Source organism: Artibeus jamaicensis, unplaced genomic scaffold (assembly GCF_021234435.1).
Source record: "Artibeus jamaicensis isolate MK-2021 breed Jamaican fruit bat unplaced genomic scaffold, CSHL_Jam_final contig_2962, whole genome shotgun sequence".
NCBI lineage: Eukaryota > Metazoa > Chordata > Mammalia > Chiroptera > Phyllostomidae > Artibeus > Artibeus jamaicensis.
The window spans coordinates 641,657-664,163 of NW_026521675.1; the positions used below are offsets into that span (position 1 = coordinate 641,657).

Below are 22,507 nucleotides of genomic sequence, written 5' to 3' on the forward strand. Positions count from 1 at the left end.
TCTTCCCCTTTTACTATTGTCAGTCTACTCCATGATTCTACGCCTCTGGTTCTATTTTGCTCCTTAGTTTATTTTGTTCATTAGAATCCTCTTATAAGTGAGATCATATGGTATTTGTCTTTCACCGACTGGCTTATTTCACTTAGCATAATAGTCTCCAGTTCCACCCATGCTGTTGCAAAAGGTAGGCATTCCTCTTTTTTTCTACATTAGCTGCACCATTTTACATATCCACCAGGAACATATGAGGGGTCTAATTTCTCCCACGTACTCACCAACATTTATAATTATTCACTTATTTGTGTATTTTTAATGTTTAAATTAACAGTTTATGTACAATGTGAAATTAGTTTCAGGTGTATGGCCCCCATGCTTAGACATTTATATAACTAATGAAGTGATCACCCTGATAAATCTAGTACCCATCAGACATTATGTATAGTAATTACCATGTTTTTGACTATATTCCTTACGCTGTATTTTACATTTATGTGACTATTCTGTAACAACCACTTCATATTTCTAAATCTCTTTACTTTTTAACTCCCTACTCCACCCACCAGCAACTGTCAAAATATTCTCTGCATTGGTGGGTCTGTGTATGTTCTGCTTGTTTGTTTATTTGGTTTTTGAGATTCCACATATAAGTAAAATCATTTAGCATTTGTCTCTGTCTGACTTATTCCACTTAGCATAATACCCTCTAGGTCCATCCATGTTGTTGCAGATGGCAAGATTTCATCCTTCTTTGTGGCTGAGTCAAATTCCATTGTATTTATGCACATCTTTTTTATCCAATCATCTATTGATGGACACTTAGGTTGCTTCCATATCTTGGATTTTGTAAATAATGCTGTAATAAACATATGGCTGTGTATGTCTTTTTGACTTAGTGTTTTGGGTTTCTTCGGATAAAAACTCAGAAGCAGAGTTGCTGGGAACTTTTGTCTCTTGTTATAGTCTTTGTTCTAAAGTCAATTTAGTCTGATATAAATTTTGCTACCCCAGCTTTCTATTTGTTTGTTTTCATTTTCATTACTATCTTTTCCTATCTCTTTTCTTTCAGTCTATGTGTGTTTTTTGATTTGAAGTGGATCTCTGTAGACAGGATAGTCAATGGTCTAGTTTTATTGTCTGTTCAGTCACTGTATGTCTTTTGATTGGATCATTTAGTGCATTTGCATTTAAAGTAATTGTTGATAGATATGTATTTATTGCCATTTTATTATTTATATTTTTGTCTTCTTTTCTTCTTCTTAAAAGACCCTTTAACATTTCTAGTAATACTGGTTTTGTGGTGATGAACTCCTTTAGCTTTTCTTGCCTGGGAATCACTTTATCTCTCTTTTGATTTTATATCATAGCTTGGCTGGCTACAGTACTCTTGGTTGTAGCTCCATGCTTTTCATCACTCTGAATATTTCTTGCCAGTCCCTTCTGGCCTGCAAGGCTTCTGTTGAGAGATCAGCTGAAAGCCTTATGGTAGCTCTCTTTTAGGCAAGTAACTGCTTTTTTCTTGCCACTTCTAAGATTCTCTTCCTCTTTAACCTTTTGCATTTTAATTATGGTATATTTTTGTGTGGGTCTTTTTGGGTTCATCTTGTTTGGTACTTTCTGTGCTTCCTGGACTTGTATGTCTATTTCCTTCTCCAGGTTAGGGAAGTTTTTTTTCATTACTCTTTGAAATAGGTTTTTAAAAAATATATATTTTATTTATATATTTTTTGAGAGAGGGGAAGGGAAGGAGAAAGAGTGGGAGGGAAACATCAATGTATGGCTGCCCCTCATGCATCCCCCACTGGGAACTGGCCTGCAACCCAGGCACCTGCCCTGACTGGGAATTGAACCTCAATACTCTGGTTCCCAGGCCCACACTCAATCCACTGAACTATGCCAGCCAGGGCTGAAATAGGTTTTAAACAACTTGTTCTCTCTCTTTTCCTTTCAGCACCCCCATGATGTGAATGTTGGTACACTTGAAGGTGTCCCAGAGGGATGTATTAGATATGTTAGATAGAGCTTCTGTGTTTCCCTATCATGGTGGAGTGGCCTTTTGTAGTAGGTGTCCTGTAGGGTCCAGTAGCACAGTCTCCCCAGGCACTGAGCCAGGTACTCCAGCTGCACCCACCATGTGGTCTGTGTGCACCCTCCCATTATAATTGAGCCTTGAGTGCTGTTGGCACATCACTGGGAGGTATTGAGCCCCCAGGTCTATTGTCTGCAAGGATGATGGTCTGCAAGGACCAGCAGCGACTACAGTGGAGAAGTTTCAGTGCAGGGGCTGAACCCATGGAGCAGGGTTCCTTCAGTGGGGTTTTGGTGTCCACCAAGTCCATTACTTGACCTTGTTTCTTGTGGAAATGGTTAAGTTGTAATGGGGCATGGTCTGAAGCTGTTCACCCAGTGTTCATGTTTTGGGGCCCAATGGAAGGTGCCGGCCAAGATCATCCACTGCCTGTGCCCTGCCTGAGAACAGCTGGTATAAGCTGAGAGGCAATTTGCTACATGGCTGCTACTTCTGCTGGTTTTGGAGGTACCTGGAAGAGGCCAAGCTATGAACTGAGGCTGGCTGCTGCTTGTGCCAGCCCTAGGACCACCTAGAAAGAGGTACACAAAGGCCAGCTGCTGGTTGTTTGAGAGATTTTAGGAAAATCTGAAGCATGAGGCAAGAGAGATAGCTTGTATGGAGGAGCCACTGGAAACAGCTTGGGCGAGCTCACAAGTTGGGTGGGTGTGGGGGTCCTAGGGAATCACCAGTGTGGGGTGAACAGTGATGGCCAGTTGATGGGTACTCAGATACAGCACCTGCTTGCTGGCTTGTTGCAGGGAGGGCTCTGCAAAGGAACAATGGCCTCTACCAGCTCCTCTGCCTGGGAAAAAGCTGTTCCTGCAGCCCTTGCCCTGAAGCCAGGTGGTTTAGTTCCTCCCCATATGTCCCTGGTGTCTTTTGAGCTGCTGCACCAGTGCTGGAGCTCAGAGCAGATGAGCCTGAGTAAGTCAGTGCAGGGGTTCTTTCAGAGGAACTCCAGGAGCCCTCCATCTCACTCAGCCACATTCTTTGCTGGTTTTTACAGCCAGAGGTTATAGGGACTTCTCTTCCTGGCACTGAAAATTTGGGCTGGGGGTGCTAGTATGGGTCTGAAGTTCCTGGCTTCTCAGGGCCAACCTCCACAGCTGAAATATTTCTCTTGATTTTTAACCCCATACGTGAGTGTGGGACTAGCCCCTTCCATGTCTTTGCCCCTCCTACCAATCTCAGTATAGTTTTTTCTTTTTATCTTTATAACTTCTTTATATCTTTATAACTAAGGATATAAAGAAGAAGCTACTGTTCAGCTAGATTCCAGGTTATTCTGAGTGATGGTTGTTCTGTAGTTTAGTTGTTATTTTGATGTGGTTGTGAGAGGTTTTGAGTACCATGTTTACCTACGCTGAAATCTTGACTGGAAGCCTTTTCATTTCTTTTTTTTTTTAAGATTTTATTTAGTTTTAGACAGGGAAAGGGAGGGAGAGAGTCAGAGAAACATCAATGTGTGGCTGCCTCCTACATGGCCCCCACTGGGGACCTGGCTTGCAACCCAGGCATGTGCCCCGACTGGGAATCGAACTGGCGACCCCTTGGTTCACAGCCCTTGCTCAATCCACTGAGTTACACCAGTCAGGGCTTATTTCTTTTTTTATTATAATCATCCTTGGCTGTGAAGTAGGATACTTCGATTTAGATTTGCATGTTTTTAATGACTCATGATATTAGGTATCCTTTCATATACTGTTGGCCATTTGTATATCTTCTCTGGCTTCGTTCAAGATTTTCTCTTTGTCTCCGATTTTCTGTGGCTTCAATATTTTCTGAAGCTTGGATATTTTTCAGTTTTCTATATGTAGCTACATATTTTTTTTCTTAGTGTTTAACCTGGTTGGTGTTCTCTGGGCTCCCTGTATCTGTGGTCCGTTGTCTGACATTAATTTCAGAAAATTCTCAGCCATTATTATTTTAAACATTTTCTCTGTTTCTTTTCTCTTTTTCTTCTTTTCTGGTATTCCCATTACATGTATTTTTTTTTATTGTCCCACAGTTCTTGGCAATTCTTTTTTTCTCTTTTTATTCTTTTTTCTCTTTATTTCAGTTTGGGAAGTTTCCATTGACATATCTGCAGGCTCAGTGATTCTTCCTTCGTTCATGACCAGTCTAGTAATTAGTCCTGTCAAAGACGTTGTTTATTTCTATTACAATGTTTTAAATTTCTGGTACTTCCTTCTGATTCTCAGCTTTCTTCTTTCTGCTTACATCACCAATCTGTTCTTGCACACTACCACTTTTTCTGTTAGAGTCCTTAGCATATAATCATAGTTATTTTAACGTTGCAGTCTGATAATTCCAAAATCTGTGCCATATCTGAGTCTGGTTCTGATGCTTGCTTTGTTTTTTCAAACTGTATTTTTTGCTTTTTAGTATGCCTTGTAATTTTTTTTTTGAAACTGTACATTATGCATTTGGTAAAAGGAACCGAGATAGATAGGCTTTTAGTGTGAGGTTTTATTTTCATCTGGCTAGGTGTTAGGCTGTATTATTCTTTGCTGCAGCTGTGGATCAGAGACTAAAACTTCCTCTAGTGTCCTTGTTTTTGATTTCCCTGTTGTCTTTAGGTTTCTTTAGAGAGACTCCTTCTTTAATGGGATCTGAGACTTGCAGTTATATTTGCTGTAATACCCGTTTATTATACAGGAGACCTGCTGATGTGATGGCAAGGTATGGGGGAGGCTAAGCAGTCTGTGATCCTACGATTAAGACCCAGTCTTTTGATGAGCTTGTGTCCTTGGCCTGTGTTGTTCACAAGTGCTTCTGAGTTTCTCTTCCCCACTTCCCATCTTAGCCTGTGGACAGGAAGGACCTGTTCTTTTTCTCCACGTCACTTAGGCTTTGGTAAAACTTAAGATGGCTAGGGTCTGGTAAAAGAGTTTCCCTTGAAGGCATGCCTTGCTATGGAGAACAGGCAGGTCTGGACATATTCAAAATGGACACTCCTTCTGTCCATCTGCTGGAAGCAGATAACCATGTAGGCCTAGTTCTTATCAAAACAGAAACCAGCTAGACATCTTCTTTGGGGAGATGACCATACAAATATTTACCACATCTTAAAATTGGGTTATTTGTCTTTTTGTTGTTGAATAGTAAAGATTAGTTATATATTCCGGGTACAAGTTCCTTATGAAATAGTCCTTCCTTCATATTTTGTGATTTGCAAATACAGGGTCTGGCAGAGGTAACATCTGCTTGAGTGTGGTTGGTATGGTAATAATATGGGTGTAACAACTTATAGTTTTAACTTGAACATTTCACCTAAAGTGTCGTGTGGTGTGCTTGAGTGTGATATTGTTATGTTACAGAATTACATGTTTATGATTTCGTGATACAAAAGGGGCATTATTTGTGCCAGGCCCTGTAGTTTCTCCCATTTTATGGATTGTCTTTTAACTTTCTTGATGATGTACTTTGAATAATGAAAGGTTTTCATTTTGATGAAGTCTATCTAATTTTTGTTGCTTGTGCTTTTGAAATCATATCTAAGAAACCATTGTCTAATTCAAGGTCAAGATTTACTGCTATGTTTTCTTATAAGAGTTGCATAGTTTTAGCTCTTACATTTAGATCTGTGATACATTTGAGTTAATTCTTGTATGTGGTATGAGGTAGGGGGCTAACCCTGTTCATTTACCTGTGGATATCTAGTCCTAGCATCATTTGTTGAAAAGACTTTCCTCATTTAATTTTCTTGCCATCCTTGTAAAAAAAAAAAAAAACCAATTGACCATAAATGTAAGGGTTTATTTCTGAACTCTTAATTATTTTCCATGGTTTTATATATATATATAACTGTATTCCAATACCACATAGTCTTGATTACTTTGTAGAAGATTTAAAATTGGAAACTATGAGTGTTTTCCAACTTTGTTCTTCTTTTTCAAGATTATTTTGGCAATTCTTGGTTCCTGAAATTTCCATATGTATTTTGGTATGGTTTGGTAATTTCTGAGAAAAAGAAAAGCAGCCAGGATTTTGATAGGGATCATGTTGAATTTGTAAATCAATTTGGGGGGGCATTCTCATCTTAACAGTAGTCTTTTAATCCATAAGCATGTGATATCTTTACATTTATCTAGGCATTTCAAAATTTCTCTTTATAATGTTGAGTACTTTTTACTACATAAATATTATATCTTTTTTCCAAGTCCATGACATTTCCATTTTATTACAGGTTTAGGTCACGCTAGTTCAAATGTATTTCTCTATACATAATCCAACATAGCTCATTTGGAACTATTTAAGTTACATATGTGACTTTACCAAGGACTTTGAATATAAAAGAAACATGAAATTTCAAATTGTAACTTGCAGGTAAAAGGGATAAGAAATAAAATAATGAGATGATGGTTGAGGTTGTTCATTTCTTACAAGAAGACACTTTGTTGAAATATTTCTCCTGGTACAACAGTTATAAATTAGAACCTTAAAAAAAAAAACAAGGGCAAAACTAAAGTACAATAAAAGAAGCTTTTGCAGTTTAAGTCTCCCATAGTCCTAAGCCTCTGACATAAGCAAGGTTACACATTTTTTTTTCCTGAGAATTAAGTGGTGAAACTGGAAGAGGCAGCATTTGTGCTGCCTGTCACTACCAGAACCAGTAAGTAGAGACAAGGATTGAATCTTTTTTTAAAAATTTTATTTATTTATTTACTTTAGAGGGGACGAGAGAGGGAGAGAAATATCAATGTATGGTTGCCTCTAGTGCATCCTCTGCTGGGAACTGGCCTGCAGGGAACTGGCTTGCAACCCAGGAATGTGCCCTGACTGGGAATTGAACCACGATCCTCTGGTTAGGATTGAATCTTTATAGGTGCTTTATTTAGATGCTGGTGATCTAAGAGGATGGCGAGTATGTACTCTAAAAAACTGTCTTAACATCTCATCTTAAGCCAACCTTTTTACAAGGAGAAGAAAGGGTAGGTAAGGGGTTTGGAAAAAAGTTTAATTGGATAGGAGTTGTAGTCCTGCTGGTAATATCTGTTTATCTGCATCACTAGGCATTCCCTCCCTGGAACACAATGGCTCAAATACCATCTCCATTGCTCACAGACCTCCTTCGGCACAAAGGTTGAATTATTTGTTGAACTCCTGGAATCACTGGTCATAAATATCAATTCCTGGGATAACAGCTTTCTACATGCATTAATCATTTAGCCTATCAACTATGACTGAAACTAAAATCTTTAACTCTTGAGTTCCCCAATTAGTTTTCTAGTATTTCCATGCAGTCCATCATTAATATATACACTACCTTAGCACTGGTTGCATTAACTCTGCCTGAAGAATTTAATACCCACCCAAGTCCAAAGGTGGAACAACACATATACAGTTATGGTAATGGGCTAGAGCAGACTGTAAAAGCACAGCCTGGCTGTGCTAGTGCAGCCCTGTGGTAAATTTTCTCCCACAGTGGCTGAGTAAAGAGACCATGGAATAAGGACAGTCAAGGTAGGAAGGGACAGAAACATCCTTCTCCCCCACTTCTTACCTGACATCCTGACTTTTAAAAAGGTAGATGGTGTTAAGAAAATTCAGTCGTGTTTGTTGTTGTTAATTATGGCTTAGTGCTGCTTCATATTTTCTTCCTTCATATTTTGTTGTGTCATCCTAGATGCCTGGAGGTATCATATTAGGAATTACATCAATAATTAGAGAGACTGTTCTCAACTCTCATTGTTAGGTAGAAGTTTAGAAGGAGGAGGGGTGGAAGGGGATCCAGAGATCCCCTTGCAGAATACTTGCAGAAAAAGGTCATAAATAACTTTGATTATCTGCCAGTATCTGTTTTTAACAGGATAACATGAAGCAGTCTGGAGCAAGATAAAAATCTGAGTTAACAGAACTCCACCCATGCTTTTGCTTAGGTGCCCTCCCTTGGAAGATAATGTTTCACTTTCTCCCACCAAATCCATGTGTAATTCTCTTACCCTACCCCACAAATTATATAAGTTCTCAGGACCAAGAGACCTAATGCCTATGCTTTCTCACCCACCTCAGCTAGACCGTTCTCTTCCATGAGAAGGTATCACTAATAAGCTTTACTTACTACCTAACAGGCTTGCTGATCTGTAATTCTTTACTGCATCTATAAGAAGAACCAAGCCTCCCACACCATTATTTAATCAATTGATTTGTCAGTCTGAGTAGTTTCTTGGAGAGTGGGCACTCAAAGAACTCTAGCAGCTCCAGGTACGACATGGTGCAATTCCCTGACCTTCTAGCTCTTGTCAGCCGACTTGCCCCAACACCCCACACATGCAGGCACCTGTGGGCTACCGTGGATGGTAGTGTGTGTGTCCTATGCAGCTCTGGGGGTTCCCACTGCATGCTGCACTCAGCATGATCTGGCAGCCTGTGACTGCCCCTCACTGCCCTTTGCCAAGCCAAGCCGCTCAAGCTCACCAGAGCACCTCTATCCTGGCAGCCAGGCCCCCTCCCCTGCTAAATTTTGTATTTTTTGTTAAATTTATTCCTCAGCATTTCATCCTTGTTGCTATTACTGTACATAGATTTTTGTTGACTTCTTTTTTAGATTGTTCCCTGCTGCATGTAAATAGTTTGTTTTTGTATAAAATTAATTTTTGGAAATTGATCTTATATCTTGTAACCTTGATGAATTAATTTGTTAGTTCTAATAGCTTTTTTTTTCTGGGTAGATTCCTTAGGATTTTCTATACACAAGAGCATGTCATCTACAAATAGACAGTTTTACTTCTTCCTTTTATTTTAAAATTTTAAAGGTTTTATTTATTTTTTAGACAGAAAGAGAGAGAAACATCAGTTTTTGGTTGCCTCTTGCAGACCCTCTGTTAGGGACATGGCCTGCAACCTAGGTATTGGCCCTAACTGGGAACTGAACTGGCAATGCTTTGGTTCACAGGCCCATGCTCAATCCAGTGAGCTATACCAGCCAGGGCTACTTCTTCCTTTTAAATACAACCATCCTTTCTTCTTCTTGTCTAATTGCCCTGGTGGAACCTCAATACAATGTGGAATGAAGTAGCAAGAACGGACATTCTGGTCCTGTTCTTGATTTTAGAGAGAAAGCATACAATCTTTTAATATTAAGTATGATGCTGGCTGTGGGCTTTATTATGCATGCCCCTCATTATGTTGAGAAATTCCCTTTATTCTTAGTTTATTGATTGTTTTTATGAGCAAAAGGTGTCAGATTTTGCCAAATTGCTTTTGTGCGTCTACTGAGATAATCATGTGCTTTTGTTTTCTAGTCTATTGATATGCTATGGTGTATTATTGTGTAAACTTGATTTTTGAATGGTAAGTGAAGAGGTATTCCTAGGATAAATCCACTTGGTCACAGTATGTAATTCTTTTTCTATGTTGTTGGATAGAGTTTGCTAGTATTTTGCTGAGTAATTTTGCATTAGGAAGAGTGATCTATATTTTTCTTTCCTTGTTAATTTTTTTTGGCTTTAGTATCAGAGTAAGTCTGGCTTCATAGAATGAGTTGGAAAGTGCTGTTTTTAATTCATAGATCTATTTATCAGTTAGATTAAATGAAAACAATCAATTTGTCATAGGCATCTGTATTATGAAATAAGTATCACATACATAAGTGACATTCAACAGTTTTATTGAAATACATCAAACTGAAACTAATTGAAGCCTTAAAAAGATGAGAATTCACAAAATTACTAAGCTTTTCATGCAACACAATTACTATGAATCTCAATTACTATAGATAATATTGATAGAAACAAATTTTTGATAAATTGATAATTTTAACAAATTGGATTTGGGTGTTCAAAAGCAAATGTTTTCAAAGTTGATAAATTTGGAAAACTTGGTGAGTTGACGTTTACATAACTTGATCATTGGATGCAGTGTCTTCAGTAAATAGATATTCAACTAATTGCCTAATTTCTGGATGCACATAAGGGTCAAGACGGTAGAAAATTGAGGAGACTATGTCTACAGAGTATACACTTTTTGAGGGGCGAGGGGGGTGTGCTGATAGTAAGAGGTGAAGATCTAAAGAGTTTAAGGGAAGTTTGAGAAAGTTAGCTGGAGTCAAAGAGATGACAGGCTTGAGCAATCCAGGCTTACTGAATTTTGTTCAGGGCCCAGCTCTGCTGATTTCCATTCTATTGGCTTTGTGATATATATATATATATATATTTGTTCATAGGTGCCCTCTCATTGATGAGGACACAGGAATAGGGAAATCTGATGATTTGTGAGTGGGTGGGAAAGACATGGGGTTGAATAGGGGTTGCCATGAGAATGGATGAAATGTTGGATCATAGGTTGAAAGGAAGAAAGACCTGATACACAGAGAAAGAAGAGTTCAAAAGACTGGAGTTATAAGAGTTTGAAAGTTTGATATGTGTGCAAGGGAATAAGAGAGCCAGAGGCAAGAAAGTGGGTTTATAGACCGAAATTCTGGAGGATAAAATTTCATGGGTAAAGCAAATCTGCTCATGAAAGGGTTAAAAACCTGGTAAACAGAGTGGGCTAAATGGATGGGTTTCAGGAGGAGAGAAAAATGAGGAACTATGGGACCACAGTCTTGAATGGGGCATGCATTTGGATAAGGTAAGCACATGAATGGGATGGTAGCAGATCTTGGGATGGTGAACAAGACTCTGGTCCTAAGACTTCACTAAATATGTAGCCAGAAGCTATCTTTCCCCACCTCCACCCCCAATTAGCCCATCATGAATCACCCAGCATGTTATAAAAAACAGGGCAGCTGGTTCTCAGTTGTAAGACTCCTACAGAGAGGACTTTGACTTCTCAGTACTTGCTTCTATCTCTGTAGCCCCATGTTGACTTCTCAGTTGTACTTTGAATGAATGGTATTTTAGCTCATCCTTTTAGGTCTCTCATTGACTGAATTTAATGATTCATTTTTTGACCAGCTCAGGGGTGTTTTCCCCTCAAAGGTATATGGCCTTGAACTGCAAACCTGCCAACTTACTTCCTGTGGGTTGGGCCAGCAGGGGTCTAGGCCTTAGTAGCTAAAGCCAAGAACATCAGGAGAAGGTGGTGAAACTAATGTCAATTCTCAAGAGAAGGGGTTTACTTAGAGGTGGAGGAGGCATGGAAACCACAATGGGGAATGAGAAAGCTCTCCTCCCTCCACCCTTTGCCTTCAACCTATGATTTTGGACTTTTCTTTCAACCTATAGTGTCTGTCTGTGTGACTAAGGACTGGCAGAAATACTCACTACAAAATTGTAATAGTGTCTGGCAGAAATACTCACTACAAAATTGTAATAGTGTCTTCATGCTGCTATAATAACAGATCACAGAATAGGTAGCTTAGAAATAACAAAAGTGTATTTCTTATGGTTCTGGAGACTGGGAAGTCCAAGATTAAGGTGCCAGCAAGGCCGGATTCTGGTGAGGGCCATAGTCCTTGTTCATAGAAGGTGTCTTCTCACAGTGTCCCTAATTAGTGGATGGGGCAAGAGATCTGTATGGGATCTCTTTTATAAGAACACTAATCCTGTTCATGAGAACTCTACCCAAAGGCTCACCTCCTAACACCACCACATCAAATCCTAATGGATTTCAACATATGAATTTAGTTGGAGGGAAGGCACAAACATAAATGTTTTCCTCTCAGGGTGCTGCATATCTCTGGCCTGTCTTCTCTTTTCATTGCCACTTAACTTGAGTTGTTTTATGGTCTTTTGACCCTCTCAAGACACTGCTCTGTCAGAGGTCAATAGTGAACACCCGAATAATTCCCAAGTCCAGTGGCCAAAGATACTCATTAAACCACTGCTCTGGAGCCTGGCCAGCATTAGGTTCTGACAATATAAAAATTATCTAGGGTCTGCTCCTAAGAATTCACAATCTGCTGAGGGAGATACACACAAATAGATATTTTTGACATTCTCCTCCCCTAGATTTTGAGACACCAATGTTCTAGTTGTAGTTCTTCTTTTCCTGTCCTAGGAAGGCTTTCTCTCTGTCTGGTCTTTGAATGTTGGCTCTATCCTAGGCCTTATTTTTCTCATACTCTGTATTTTGTTGTTGTTGTTGGAAATCTTATCTAGTCCAATTGCTTCTATTCTCAAGTATGTGTGTGACTCTCACATCTGTATTGCTAGCTTACATATAGCCTCTAAGCTCACACAACTGTAACGTATATTCCCTGTTCACAAGATAGGTCTTTGCCACGAATAGTATGTTTTCAACAAAGTTCATCATAGTAATTTCAGATCTGCTTCTCCTCTGCTATTCTGTTAATGGAAGGATTCTTTATGAATGGAATTACTTCATTTAAGCACAAACCTGGTGTCATCCTTGACTCAACTTCTTCATCTACCTCATCTAACCACATCTATTCTATTCTATGTCACATCTATACAATAGTCTATTCTGTTTCCTCTAGTGCTGTCTGATCTGTCAGCTTGTACCTACCCTGCCTCCGGCCTACTCTTCAATCAACTTTCCCTGAATTCCTAAACTAGGCTCCTGTTTGGTATCTTTACCTGTAGTCTCCCCTCTAACCCACCCACCTTCCAGTCTGATGTAAGAATAATCTTTCTGAAATGTAAATCTGATCCCTTTTCTCTCCATTTGAAAATCCTTCAGTGGCTTCCCCTGGTCTTCAGGATAAGATCCAAGCATTTTATCATGTCTCACAGGCCCCTTTGTAACCCGATCTTGCTTGGCTTTCTTGCTTCATTTCCTCTTTTTCCTCAAATACTAAATCCTGGCTGTTCCAACTTACTTGGACTTTCTCAACCACTACATATTGCTTCATAATTCAGTGCTCTTATACTTGCAGCTATTAGTGCCTGGGATGCCCTCACAGCCGACTTCTCTTCTCCCATGTTGGTAACTACTTTCTTCAAGATTCAGCTGTAGCATTGCTTCCTCTGAAGTTCTTCGTTGACCTCCTCCTTTCTTAGTACTCCAGACAGCTTTGTGTGTATCACTCTCATACTACCTGTCTACAGTGTTGTATTTGTTTATTCTGTCTTTCCAATTGGCCTGTTAGGTCTTTGAAAAGTCATCCCTGTATTCTCTATCCTAGCAAAGTGCTTTGAATGGGAAAGGAATATACTTGCTGAATATATTTGATTATTTTTTGAGGGCCTTCTGTGCACAAGGAAGACACTGCACTGGGTACCGTGATGAATTCTGCAGGTTCTCTTTCCTCTTAGAAGGCAATTTCTCAGTCTCCTTCCTAGATTCTAACGTCTAACCTCAGCCTCCTTTCCTTGGGAGTCACCTCATCCATTTCCTTAGCTTTTATTGCTGACAAATCTGTTCTCCCAGTAAAGAACTCTTTCCCAAGCTCCAGATGCTCCCAGGCATCTCAAACTCAGCACATACAAAACTGAATTATTTTACCTTTCACTTATCCTTCTGGGATAAAAAGATAACTGCAGGAAAGTTTCTGAGACAATTTTAAGGAAAAACAATTAGAAATTATGCCAGGACAATGACATTAATTCCACGACATTCCTAGGTACAGCCTTTGTATTTTCTTTTCATTGGCTTGAAGTGAACAGGTGTAAAACCTTAACACTGTGCTCCCAGTGCTGGGCCACAGGGTGGGGTGCCAAGGTATATGTGAAGCCACAGTGTTAACAAGGCTCATTTTCCTAGAGCATTAATTATGACAGAAGTTCATATGTGTATGTAATGTACAATATTTAAGTACTAAGAACTGAAAAAATGATTTTTATATTGTGGAACATAATGTAAAATGCCAGAGAAGTTTAAACCCCTTTCCTCAAAATATAGGCACACAGATCATTTCTATTATTAGAGAATCTCAAGTATATTGGAGTCAGCGACATGAGTTACAATATGCCCATGTGTTTAAAGAGGAAAGCAAGCCTTCAAGGGTACAGTCATTCAGTAGTGAACAATGGGAAATCAGCATCGCAGGAAGTTCTTTTTCAGATGAAGAGGAAACTGGGGAAGGGAGGAGTTAGTGAGCTTTGCATACCAAGCTAGGCTGAAGTAGTTTGTTCAATGCATTGATACAGTCAATATTTTTAGATGCTTATTTTGTCCCGTTCTCTACTGGATGGCACAAAAGTAGATACTTTGCCTAACCTCAAGGAGTTCGCTATCTAGTGAAGGGTGTACAGTGTGAAGTTGGGCCGCTGGAAAAGGGCCTAGCTTTGTTTAGGGAATTCAGTGAATACTTCATGAAAGACACATTGCTTTAGCTTTTGGCTAAGTCTTGGAAAATGTATGGGTATTTTCTATCTGTAGACTGGTGAGAAAGATTTCAGGGTGAGAAAGATTTCAGGGAACAGGAATATGAAATGTGTGGGAAATGAATTAGAATCATGCTTACATTTTTGACAGTCGTTATGAGCACTTAAGTCCCTGGAGAGGAAGAAACCCATTTCCTTAGCTTTGGTATACCCAGCAGTGTAGCTTAGCACTGTCCCCGCACACAATACTGTGTTTGTTGTTTTGTAAAGCTGTCAGAGTGCCGAATATGTCATGGGTAACATGTAGCTTACTCCTCTGCCTTTAATAAATTTATATTGAACACCATTATGAACCTGCTCCTTTGGCAGGAACAAAGTTATCCAGAAGAATGAGTTTCAGCTTCTAGTTTCAGGAGCTCAGGTGGTTGAGTGAAGGAAATCAGTCAAGCAGACTGGTATTTGTGATATGGTATGATGAAAGCTTTAGTAGGTGTAAGCCCTGAGGACTATACCTGCACACTGGAAGGGACCTAGCCCCATTTAGAGGGTAAAGTGAAATTTGGAGGCCTCAAGCCACTTCTGGGCAGAGGTATGACAAGTAGGAGGTAAATTAAAAAACACCAAGCATTAAAGGCAGTATTGTGCACAAAAGTATGTGTTCAGAAAGTAACAAGTAGCTTTCTATGAAGAATGGAGGCAGGTAACAGTAGACAAGATGAGAGGTAGCTGCATCTGGGACACAGGAAGCCTGTGTCATGACACAAGCTTGGATTTTATCCCAAAGGCAACAGTGAGTTACTATGATGCTGGTTGAGATCAGGGTTTTTTTCAGGAAAGGTTGAAATCCACTAGTGAGCTGTAAAATTAATTTAGTAAATTGAGACCAGTATTTTTTATTTTTAAAGAGCCCTTTTCTTTAAAAAAAAATTATTTTTAGAGACAGAAAAAGAGAGAGAGGGAGAAACATTGACATGTGAGAGAAACATCAACAGGTTGCCTCTTACATGTCCCCAACAGAAGACCTGGTCTGCAACCCAGGTATGTGCCCTGCCAGGGAATTGAACCAGCAACCTTTTGCTTTGCAGGATGCCCAACCCACTGAGCCATGCCAGTCAGGGCAGGGCCGGTATTTTTTTAAAAAGTAACTAGAAGAGTATAAATATTAGTGTGCATATTTATAAAAGTAAACATTTTATGATGCTTTTCAGTTATAATGTGATTATTATTCTGAGGTAAAATGTTTTTTATCTGTAGATCATGGTAACATTTTTCTGAGAAACACTAAAGATTCAACAGAAATTAGTTTAGGCCTTTCCTCTCCTGGATCAATAACAAGGGGACAGAAATACTGATTGCTTTATAGTACCGGTAATCTGGGAGGGATGTTTGGGAACCAGCCCACTGTTGGTAAACTGTAATACAATGTAGTGAATTCAGAGGATCATTTAAACATTGTAGTGCACCTAGGATCATGAAGTAATGAACTTAGGTGTGTGGATGGTCAGAAGAGACACCCAGGAGATGCCATGTTTGTGCAAAAGGTAGGTAGGTAAAAATGGGAGGAGGGTTTTCTGAGTAGTAGAGACTGCATCAACCAAAAGTGGTAAGGGGAGCTGTACATAGGGAAACAGTCAAAATGAGGACTTCCATGCTTCTGGAGTATAAAATTAGAGGCAAGGGAAGTAGCTGCAACAGTAGGTGGATGCTTGGTCACTGAGGGAGTCATAAGGAATCCTGACTCCTTTCCTACAGGAAAAAAGCCACAGATTATCAAGCCTGGAATTAAGATATCAGAGTTCTACTGCTCTGGCTGCAGTGTGGAGGGAGGCAAATTACATTAATCCAGGATAGAGATGTCATCGATTTCAGACTAGGGAGAGATGTGACTGCAGATTTCAGAAACATTGTGGAAATAAACATGACCTGTTAATCTGACTATTAATGGGTGCAAGAAATAGTCCCTGGCTTTTGTAGTTGTTCTCTCGGAACAATGGGTTTATAATGTGTCACTGATCTGTTGAGGCTAGAATTCATTATTTTTTGAAGTAGGCGCAACCTTGCAGTGAAAAACTGGATCCCGAGACCCTCTGAAAGTGGAGAGAATTCTCATGCATGTGGGCATCTCTTGTGGGGTTGAAATTTGTTAAAGAGGTGCCTAGATGGACTTAAGGGCATATTCCAACAATTGGGATGAAAAGTTATTATTTGCAGAATAGGTCAGCAAAGCTGATAGTACAGGGACCAGCACAAATAATGCCCCCTCTTTATTATAAAATCATAAGCATTTAATTCTGTAACAATATCACATTGAAGCACACCATGATACTTCAGGTGAAATACTCAAATTAAAACTATAAATTACTACACCTGTATTACTTACTACTACCATCCACACTCAGGCAGGCCTTACTTCTGCTGGACCCTGTGTTATTTTCCCAGTGTTGTCCCTGAGCCTTTGGTAAATGTTCTAGGGTTTATGTACTTACTTGGGCCAAAATATTAAAGAGGATGAAGTTGTCCTTTGAGGCCACTGTGGCATCAGTGGTGGGCCATTAGACTGAACTCCTTGGAGAGTTGTTTTTCTCTGTACCCCTAGTGTTTAGCTCAGAGCCTGACATATGGCAAACACTTGATAAAGACTGTCCCTAGTGCCTAAACTGACGGTGCGTACTAGCAGATGTTAAATAAACACTTAAGAAACTGCTGAAAGCTCCAAAGGGGGATATATTTCTGGGGCTAAGAGGAAAAGCTATGATTAGAGTCAGCCATAATCCACCTGCTACCAATAATACAAAGATACGGTTTTAAGATTAAGAACTTTCTCTATGAGTCAAGAATGGGTCTGAGTTATCTAGCTGAGATGAATGTTCATGCCAAAAAGATGGAATGGGTTGAATTTTGGGGCAGAAGCATTCAGTTACAGGTTTAATTAATAAATGCTCTGAGTGTTTAGTGTATCACTCAAACGTCAAGTTCTCTGATAAGAATGTGTGGACAAACTGGAGCACAGGGAGAGATGGAGAACCTTATTGGTTGTAGGTTAAGTGTCAGTAGAGAAGGTGCCATTAAATACCACCAGAATAGCTGTCACTTAAGTTATCTGCTAGAACAGTGACCTCTTTACCTTTACCCAATGTTATTTCAGACAATGGATGGGTTCAGGCCCAATACACTCTGAAGGTCCAGCCTAAAATGTCTTCTTCCAACTGTATTTGGGATAAGGGCCCTGCTATCAAGTGATTAGGCCTGAGTGATAGCACCAAGTCTTCCGGTAACTACCACCCTAGTTAAGCCTCTGAGCCTTGAGTGATAGGCAGCCTGCCTGGGCCAAGTTTTGCTTCACAGTAATTAATGGATACAAAGGAACTTCCTACTTCTCATATGCTCTGGCCATTCTTAAGCCGGATTTCCCTTTTTTAAGTTCCCAGAGAGGCCCAGATTTGACAACAATAAAAATTTTCCAGGAAATTCCCAGAAGGTTTAACTTCCTAATCCACCTCCCACTTCAAACCTGTCCTTCACTCCACTCTCCACTTTTGCCCCCCTCCCACCACAAGAGGAAGGAGGTTATCCTAGAGTCCAATATCCTTGGTTGAATGCTTGCACTCCTTTGACCAGGACAGTAGTACATCTGAGTCCTCAGGTCTTCTCCTTTGAGGCCCATTCAGGGCTTGAGGGGAGCACATGAGGGTAATATGTGATCCTGCCTAGCAACAGAGGTGGTAGTGTTCCTTGAAGGTTCTTAGGGTACCAGATTCCACAGAAGTTTCACTTCTAGATGTTCATTCTCCAATCCCTGTAAGGAAGCACCATATTTTGCCATGTCTAATGTGCACTTTCTTTGCCCAAATTTTTTAGGGAAAAATAAGGATGCACATTATACATGGGTAGTACTAATTCAACATTTATATAAATATTTTTAATATTTAAGTTTATGCTTATGTGTTAAAAGTATAACTCTAGAAAGCAATAATGATATCCATATGCAAAATAATACCCTGGAATACAATAATTGGTTTTGTTTTTAAATATAAATAAATTAAAAAGTGAATTAAAAAATTAAAACAAGTTTTCTTTCCTGAAAGTTTGGTCCCAAAACCTGGGTGTACACTATACATGGGAGTGCATCATACATGGCAAAATATGGTAATTTTTCTCTTAAGAAATCCCAGGGGCTCCTCTATGTAAGATGTCATAACTCAATCAATCACATTAGAGGCCAGTTTGGAATTTTAGTGTACATGCCCCATATAAACCAACATTAAGAAAAACAAAACTGTGCTAACCAAATAAAACCCAGATTTATGAGCTAGAAACACATGCCATGAATTTACTATCCCATGGAGAATGATCATTTATATAGTTCTCATTCTCAGAAAGCTCAAGGGGAGGGGGAAAATCTGTTTACATATATTCATATAAGGAGTTTTGTCTATTGTGCAGAGAGAATTATCTGGCTACTCAGCAGTTCTGAGCTCCATTAAAACTGTCCATTTCACAGCTATAGCTCCAGTTCTTCTTAAAGATTAAGAAGTCCAAACACCTATGATAACGGGCAATTATAAGGGCTACACACCCTTTGGCTCCAGTTAAATCCCTGGTTTTTGAGATGTGTGGGAGCTGTGGATACTTGCTTCCTGGTCCTGCCGCAGCCCCAGAAGTAGCTGGTTTAGGAGTGTAAGATTGCTGTCTCTGCGAGGCAGGGGCAGGGGTGGGAGGCAGTTTCCTTTATATTCGATCACTGCCATCTTGGCCCGATCCTGCTTATTCCGATTAGGGATCTGTAGCATTCTCGTGTAGCCCCCATTCTGACCTTGGTACCGAGGGGCCAGTACTTGAAACAGCTTTGGGATCAAGTCTTTCTCCTAGAGGGGTAGAGTTATACAGAAGAGAGCAGAGTCAGGCACCACAGCAAAGACATTTAGCTTTTAGCTTTCCCAAATGTAGAGTCTCCAAATACATACTCAGACTTCCCCCACCATCTAATGTGGTAGAGTCTAAGTTAAATAGAGAGTTCAGATGTGCAAGTTCGGATTCGCATCGAATTCAACATACTTAAGGCGCACATTTCTAATTTAGTTTACAGAATTTGCCTATACGTGAGTACCTTACCTTAGTTCTTCCCAGTCCCCCTTTCTGTGACAACCCCTCCCACTCATGGACCGAAGGATGAGATCTGGTGGCAGGCAGGATGCACTTACTGTGAGCCAGAAGTCAGCCATGCGCATGGCTCGTTCGTTGGTGTCTCCCAGCTTCCCATAGTCGATAAGCTGCGAAGACAGAACATCACTGATCCAACCCGAGCAGGAAACACGGCACCAATCTTACTCCTCTAATTCCACTAGCCAAGGTTTCCTCAAATTCAGGCCACCCCTAACCTCGCACGCAGCGCTAATCGGTCTTCCACTAGAGGGGCCGGTGGAGTGGGCTCAGCTCAAGATTAGGGAGGATTCAGACTTCGGGTAGGGCTCACCAGAGCGCTTTTATTCTTTCCCCCAAAATCAGCCAGGCCCCGCCCCCTCAGGCCAGACCCGCCGGACCAGAGCGTCCAACCTCTGACCTTCTCAGCGTAGCCCCTCATCTCGTCCACACGCGCCCAAGACGCCTCGATGCGTTCGTGTCGCACTAGTCCCGTAAGCAAGTTCCGTAACAGGTGGATGCGGGACTCGGGACCAAGGCCCAGGCGACGGAATACGCGGCCATGTGAGATAGCCGCAGCGACCGAGAGGCGCATTTCTCTCTGCTCTCTGGAAGAAGCCGGAACTAAAAATTCAAGGGTAAACTGCGGAGAGTCGTATTTGAGACGACGCATGCGCTATAGCTTCGTGCGTTGTGGACGTGTTTGCGCATGGGTATTAGAGCCTGCCTCGTTGGCAACCAGGGGGTGGGTGGAGAAGGGGTGTTGACCTCTTCCAAAGAAGGCGAGCCCGAGTCGACAGCAGTTGCCGGGCGCTCTCTTGTTAGCTGGGGAACAAACGCCCCCTAGTGAGGGATGATCGGGCCCTCGGAGTTCTCTGGTGCTGCCTCGGGCTCCAGTGTACGTTGTCGAGCGATCGGAAGCACCGCCGCGGGTCCTGCTGGGAAAGCGAGTACCTGAGGGGAAAGGCGTCTGGAGGGGGCGCGCTCGAGTAGACTGGCTGCCTGGCTCCTCCCTGGACATTGGTGAGCACGATATCCCGAGGGCGTCTTTTTTGACAAAATTATTTTTAGTCGTAATGGTGAAATGAAATGAATAGCAGTTATATTCAGTTAAGAGGCAGGTGGTGAAAATCTTGTTGCGGTAAATACATCTAATTATCCTAGTTACACAAAAATACAGCCCTCAAAGCGAAAATAATAGATTAATATTTTTAAATTACATCGATGTATTTTTACAAGGAGAAGATATACCTACGCATTTATGTGTTAAAGAAACATACAGTAACATGATAGTTTCTGCTTTGGAACCTTCACGTCTGCGTTAATAATGTCAAAATTGTTCTCTGGTACTGGTTGAAGTGTATGTAGTTCCCATCACATTCTGCATAGTATATGTTAGGTCCTAACCCCCCACTCCCAAGCTCCTCTGCCTCCCTTCCAGTGTCTCAGAGTATGGCCTCATTTGGAAGTATGGTCATTGCAGATGCAGTTAGTTAAGGTGAGGTGGTACTGGACTAGGGCGGGCATCTAATCCAAATGACAGATGTCCTTACAAAAAGAACTGAGGTGCAGACACAGAGGGGGACACACCAAGTGAAGACAGCCTTATGAATATGGGCACACACTGGGAGAACCTGTGTGACCAGGAAGGCAGAGATCTGAGGCAGTTGCAAACCAAGGATAAAGGATTTTTGGCAAACACTGGAGCCTAAGAGAAAGGCATGGACAGATTTTTCACTAGGTCCTTCAAAGAATGTATGACTCAGCCAGCACAATGGAGCTATGAGAAAATATATTTTATTTGTATTATGCTGCCCAGTTTGTGGCAGTTTTTTACAGAAGCACTAGGGAAGTAATGCACTTATCTTCACATATTCATGTTCAATATACAGCATACTTAGAATTTGTCACTCTGTCTTCACTCATAGCTGACCAGAGAACACTGCTTGTTCATTTTAATTTTGAAAAGCTTCTTTTGTTTGAAGCACTAATAATTAGGAAAAATCTTAAACATGGATATGTTAGGAGAGATTTATATAAATCACACTTCATAATAAATTCCAGAAATTACAGTACTGTGTTTGGTTTCTTTGGGGTCAAATCTTACAGCTTTCAATGATCTCCACAATTGAAAATTCACCATAAATTTCTATTAGTAAACATTTCTGGGATTTCCAGTCAAGATGGCAGCATAGGCAGCCATGGTTCGCCTCTTGGTACAACCACATCTAAATGACAACTAAAATATAGAGCAACCATTGCTTAGAAACATCAGAAATCAAGTTGAATGGAGGTCTGATAACTATGGAATTAAAGAAACTACGTCCATCCAGATTGGTAGGAGGGGCACAGATGCAGAACAGGCTGCTGATCTCTTACCCACACACATATGGTGGATAAAAATTTGGGAGGGATTTGTCGGGAGGGAGGACTCCCAGCCCCACACCAGGCCCCCCAGCCTAAGGTTCCAGTGCTAGGAAGATAAGTGTAAACAGCTTCTGGTTGCAAAAACCGACAGGATTGAGTTGGTGGAAGAGATTTCTGGAGCCCCGAGAAGTTCTTCTTAGAGAACCCACACATAGACTCACGTTCTCAGATTCACTCCCTCTGAGCTCCAGCACTGGGAGAGTAGCTTGAAAAGCACCAGTGGCACACAGGGAGGAGCTGAAGTGTCTGGCATCAAGGTGAGCAGCGGCTATTGTCCCTTTTCTAAACCCTTTCCTAACAGAGCTGGCAAACTGGTGCCATATCTGAGACTCCATCAACCTGGCTGACGCTATTTAGTTAGCCTTGGAGATCCCCAGAGACTCCACCCCACCCAAATTATGGGCCCACCCAAGCTGCTTTTCCATATGAATACCTGGCCTAGGCTTGTGTTTCACTACTTCCTAAATCCTGTCAAACAAGCAATAGCTGGCCTTAGCAAGCCCCAGGAACAGCACTAGAAACAGCCAGCCTAGATTCACATCTGGCTTCACCTGGGAATCTCCAAGCCCAGCACAAGTAGCAGTTATCTCAGATGCGTTATAGCTCAGGCATGGTGGCCCAGACAAAACATAGGTGGGGGCTGACCTTGGCCTATACCACCCAGGAAACCCCAGGCCTAGTGCACCCCGTAGACAGCTAC

General features: G+C 40.9%; 1 protein-coding gene, 1 long non-coding RNA gene and 1 pseudogene across 3 annotated transcripts in view; 1 reads left to right on the forward strand and 2 right to left on the reverse strand.

Moving 5' to 3' along the window:
• Positions 1 to 6,830: 6,830 nt before the first annotated feature.
• LOC119037009 (phosphatidylinositol N-acetylglucosaminyltransferase subunit Y-like) lies at positions 6,831 to 7,678 on the reverse strand (annotated as a pseudogene).
• A 2,042-nt stretch (positions 7,679 to 9,720) lies between these two features.
• On the reverse strand, positions 9,721 to 20,058 carry MRPL17 (mitochondrial ribosomal protein L17). Of its 2 annotated transcripts, XM_037134386.2 has the most exons (4): positions 19,802 to 20,058; positions 19,443 to 19,511; positions 18,818 to 19,106; positions 9,721 to 18,037 (listed from the first exon to the last, which is right to left on the reverse strand). In XM_037134386.2, exons 1-3 carry the CDS (start codon positions 20,051 to 20,053, stop codon positions 18,831 to 18,833), a joined length of 597 nt encoding a protein of 198 aa, XP_036990281.2. In that variant the 5' UTR covers positions 20,054 to 20,058; the 3' UTR covers positions 9,721 to 18,037; positions 18,818 to 18,830. The 2 variants fall into 2 exon arrangements, with proteins under 2 accessions (XP_036990281.2, XP_053518799.1); XM_053662824.1 differs by lacking the exon at positions 9,721 to 18,037 and having other exon boundaries at positions 18,524 to 19,106; positions 19,802 to 20,057.
• Positions 20,059 to 20,125: 67 nt separating this feature from the next.
• The window catches only part of LOC119041197 (uncharacterized), a 32,840-nt gene continuing 30,458 nt past the window's right edge, over positions 20,126 to 22,507 (forward strand). The window contains exon 1 of the long non-coding RNA XR_005080989.2: positions 20,126 to 20,403. This is a non-coding gene — a long non-coding RNA (uncharacterized LOC119041197). The remainder of the gene's footprint in view (positions 20,404 to 22,507) is intronic.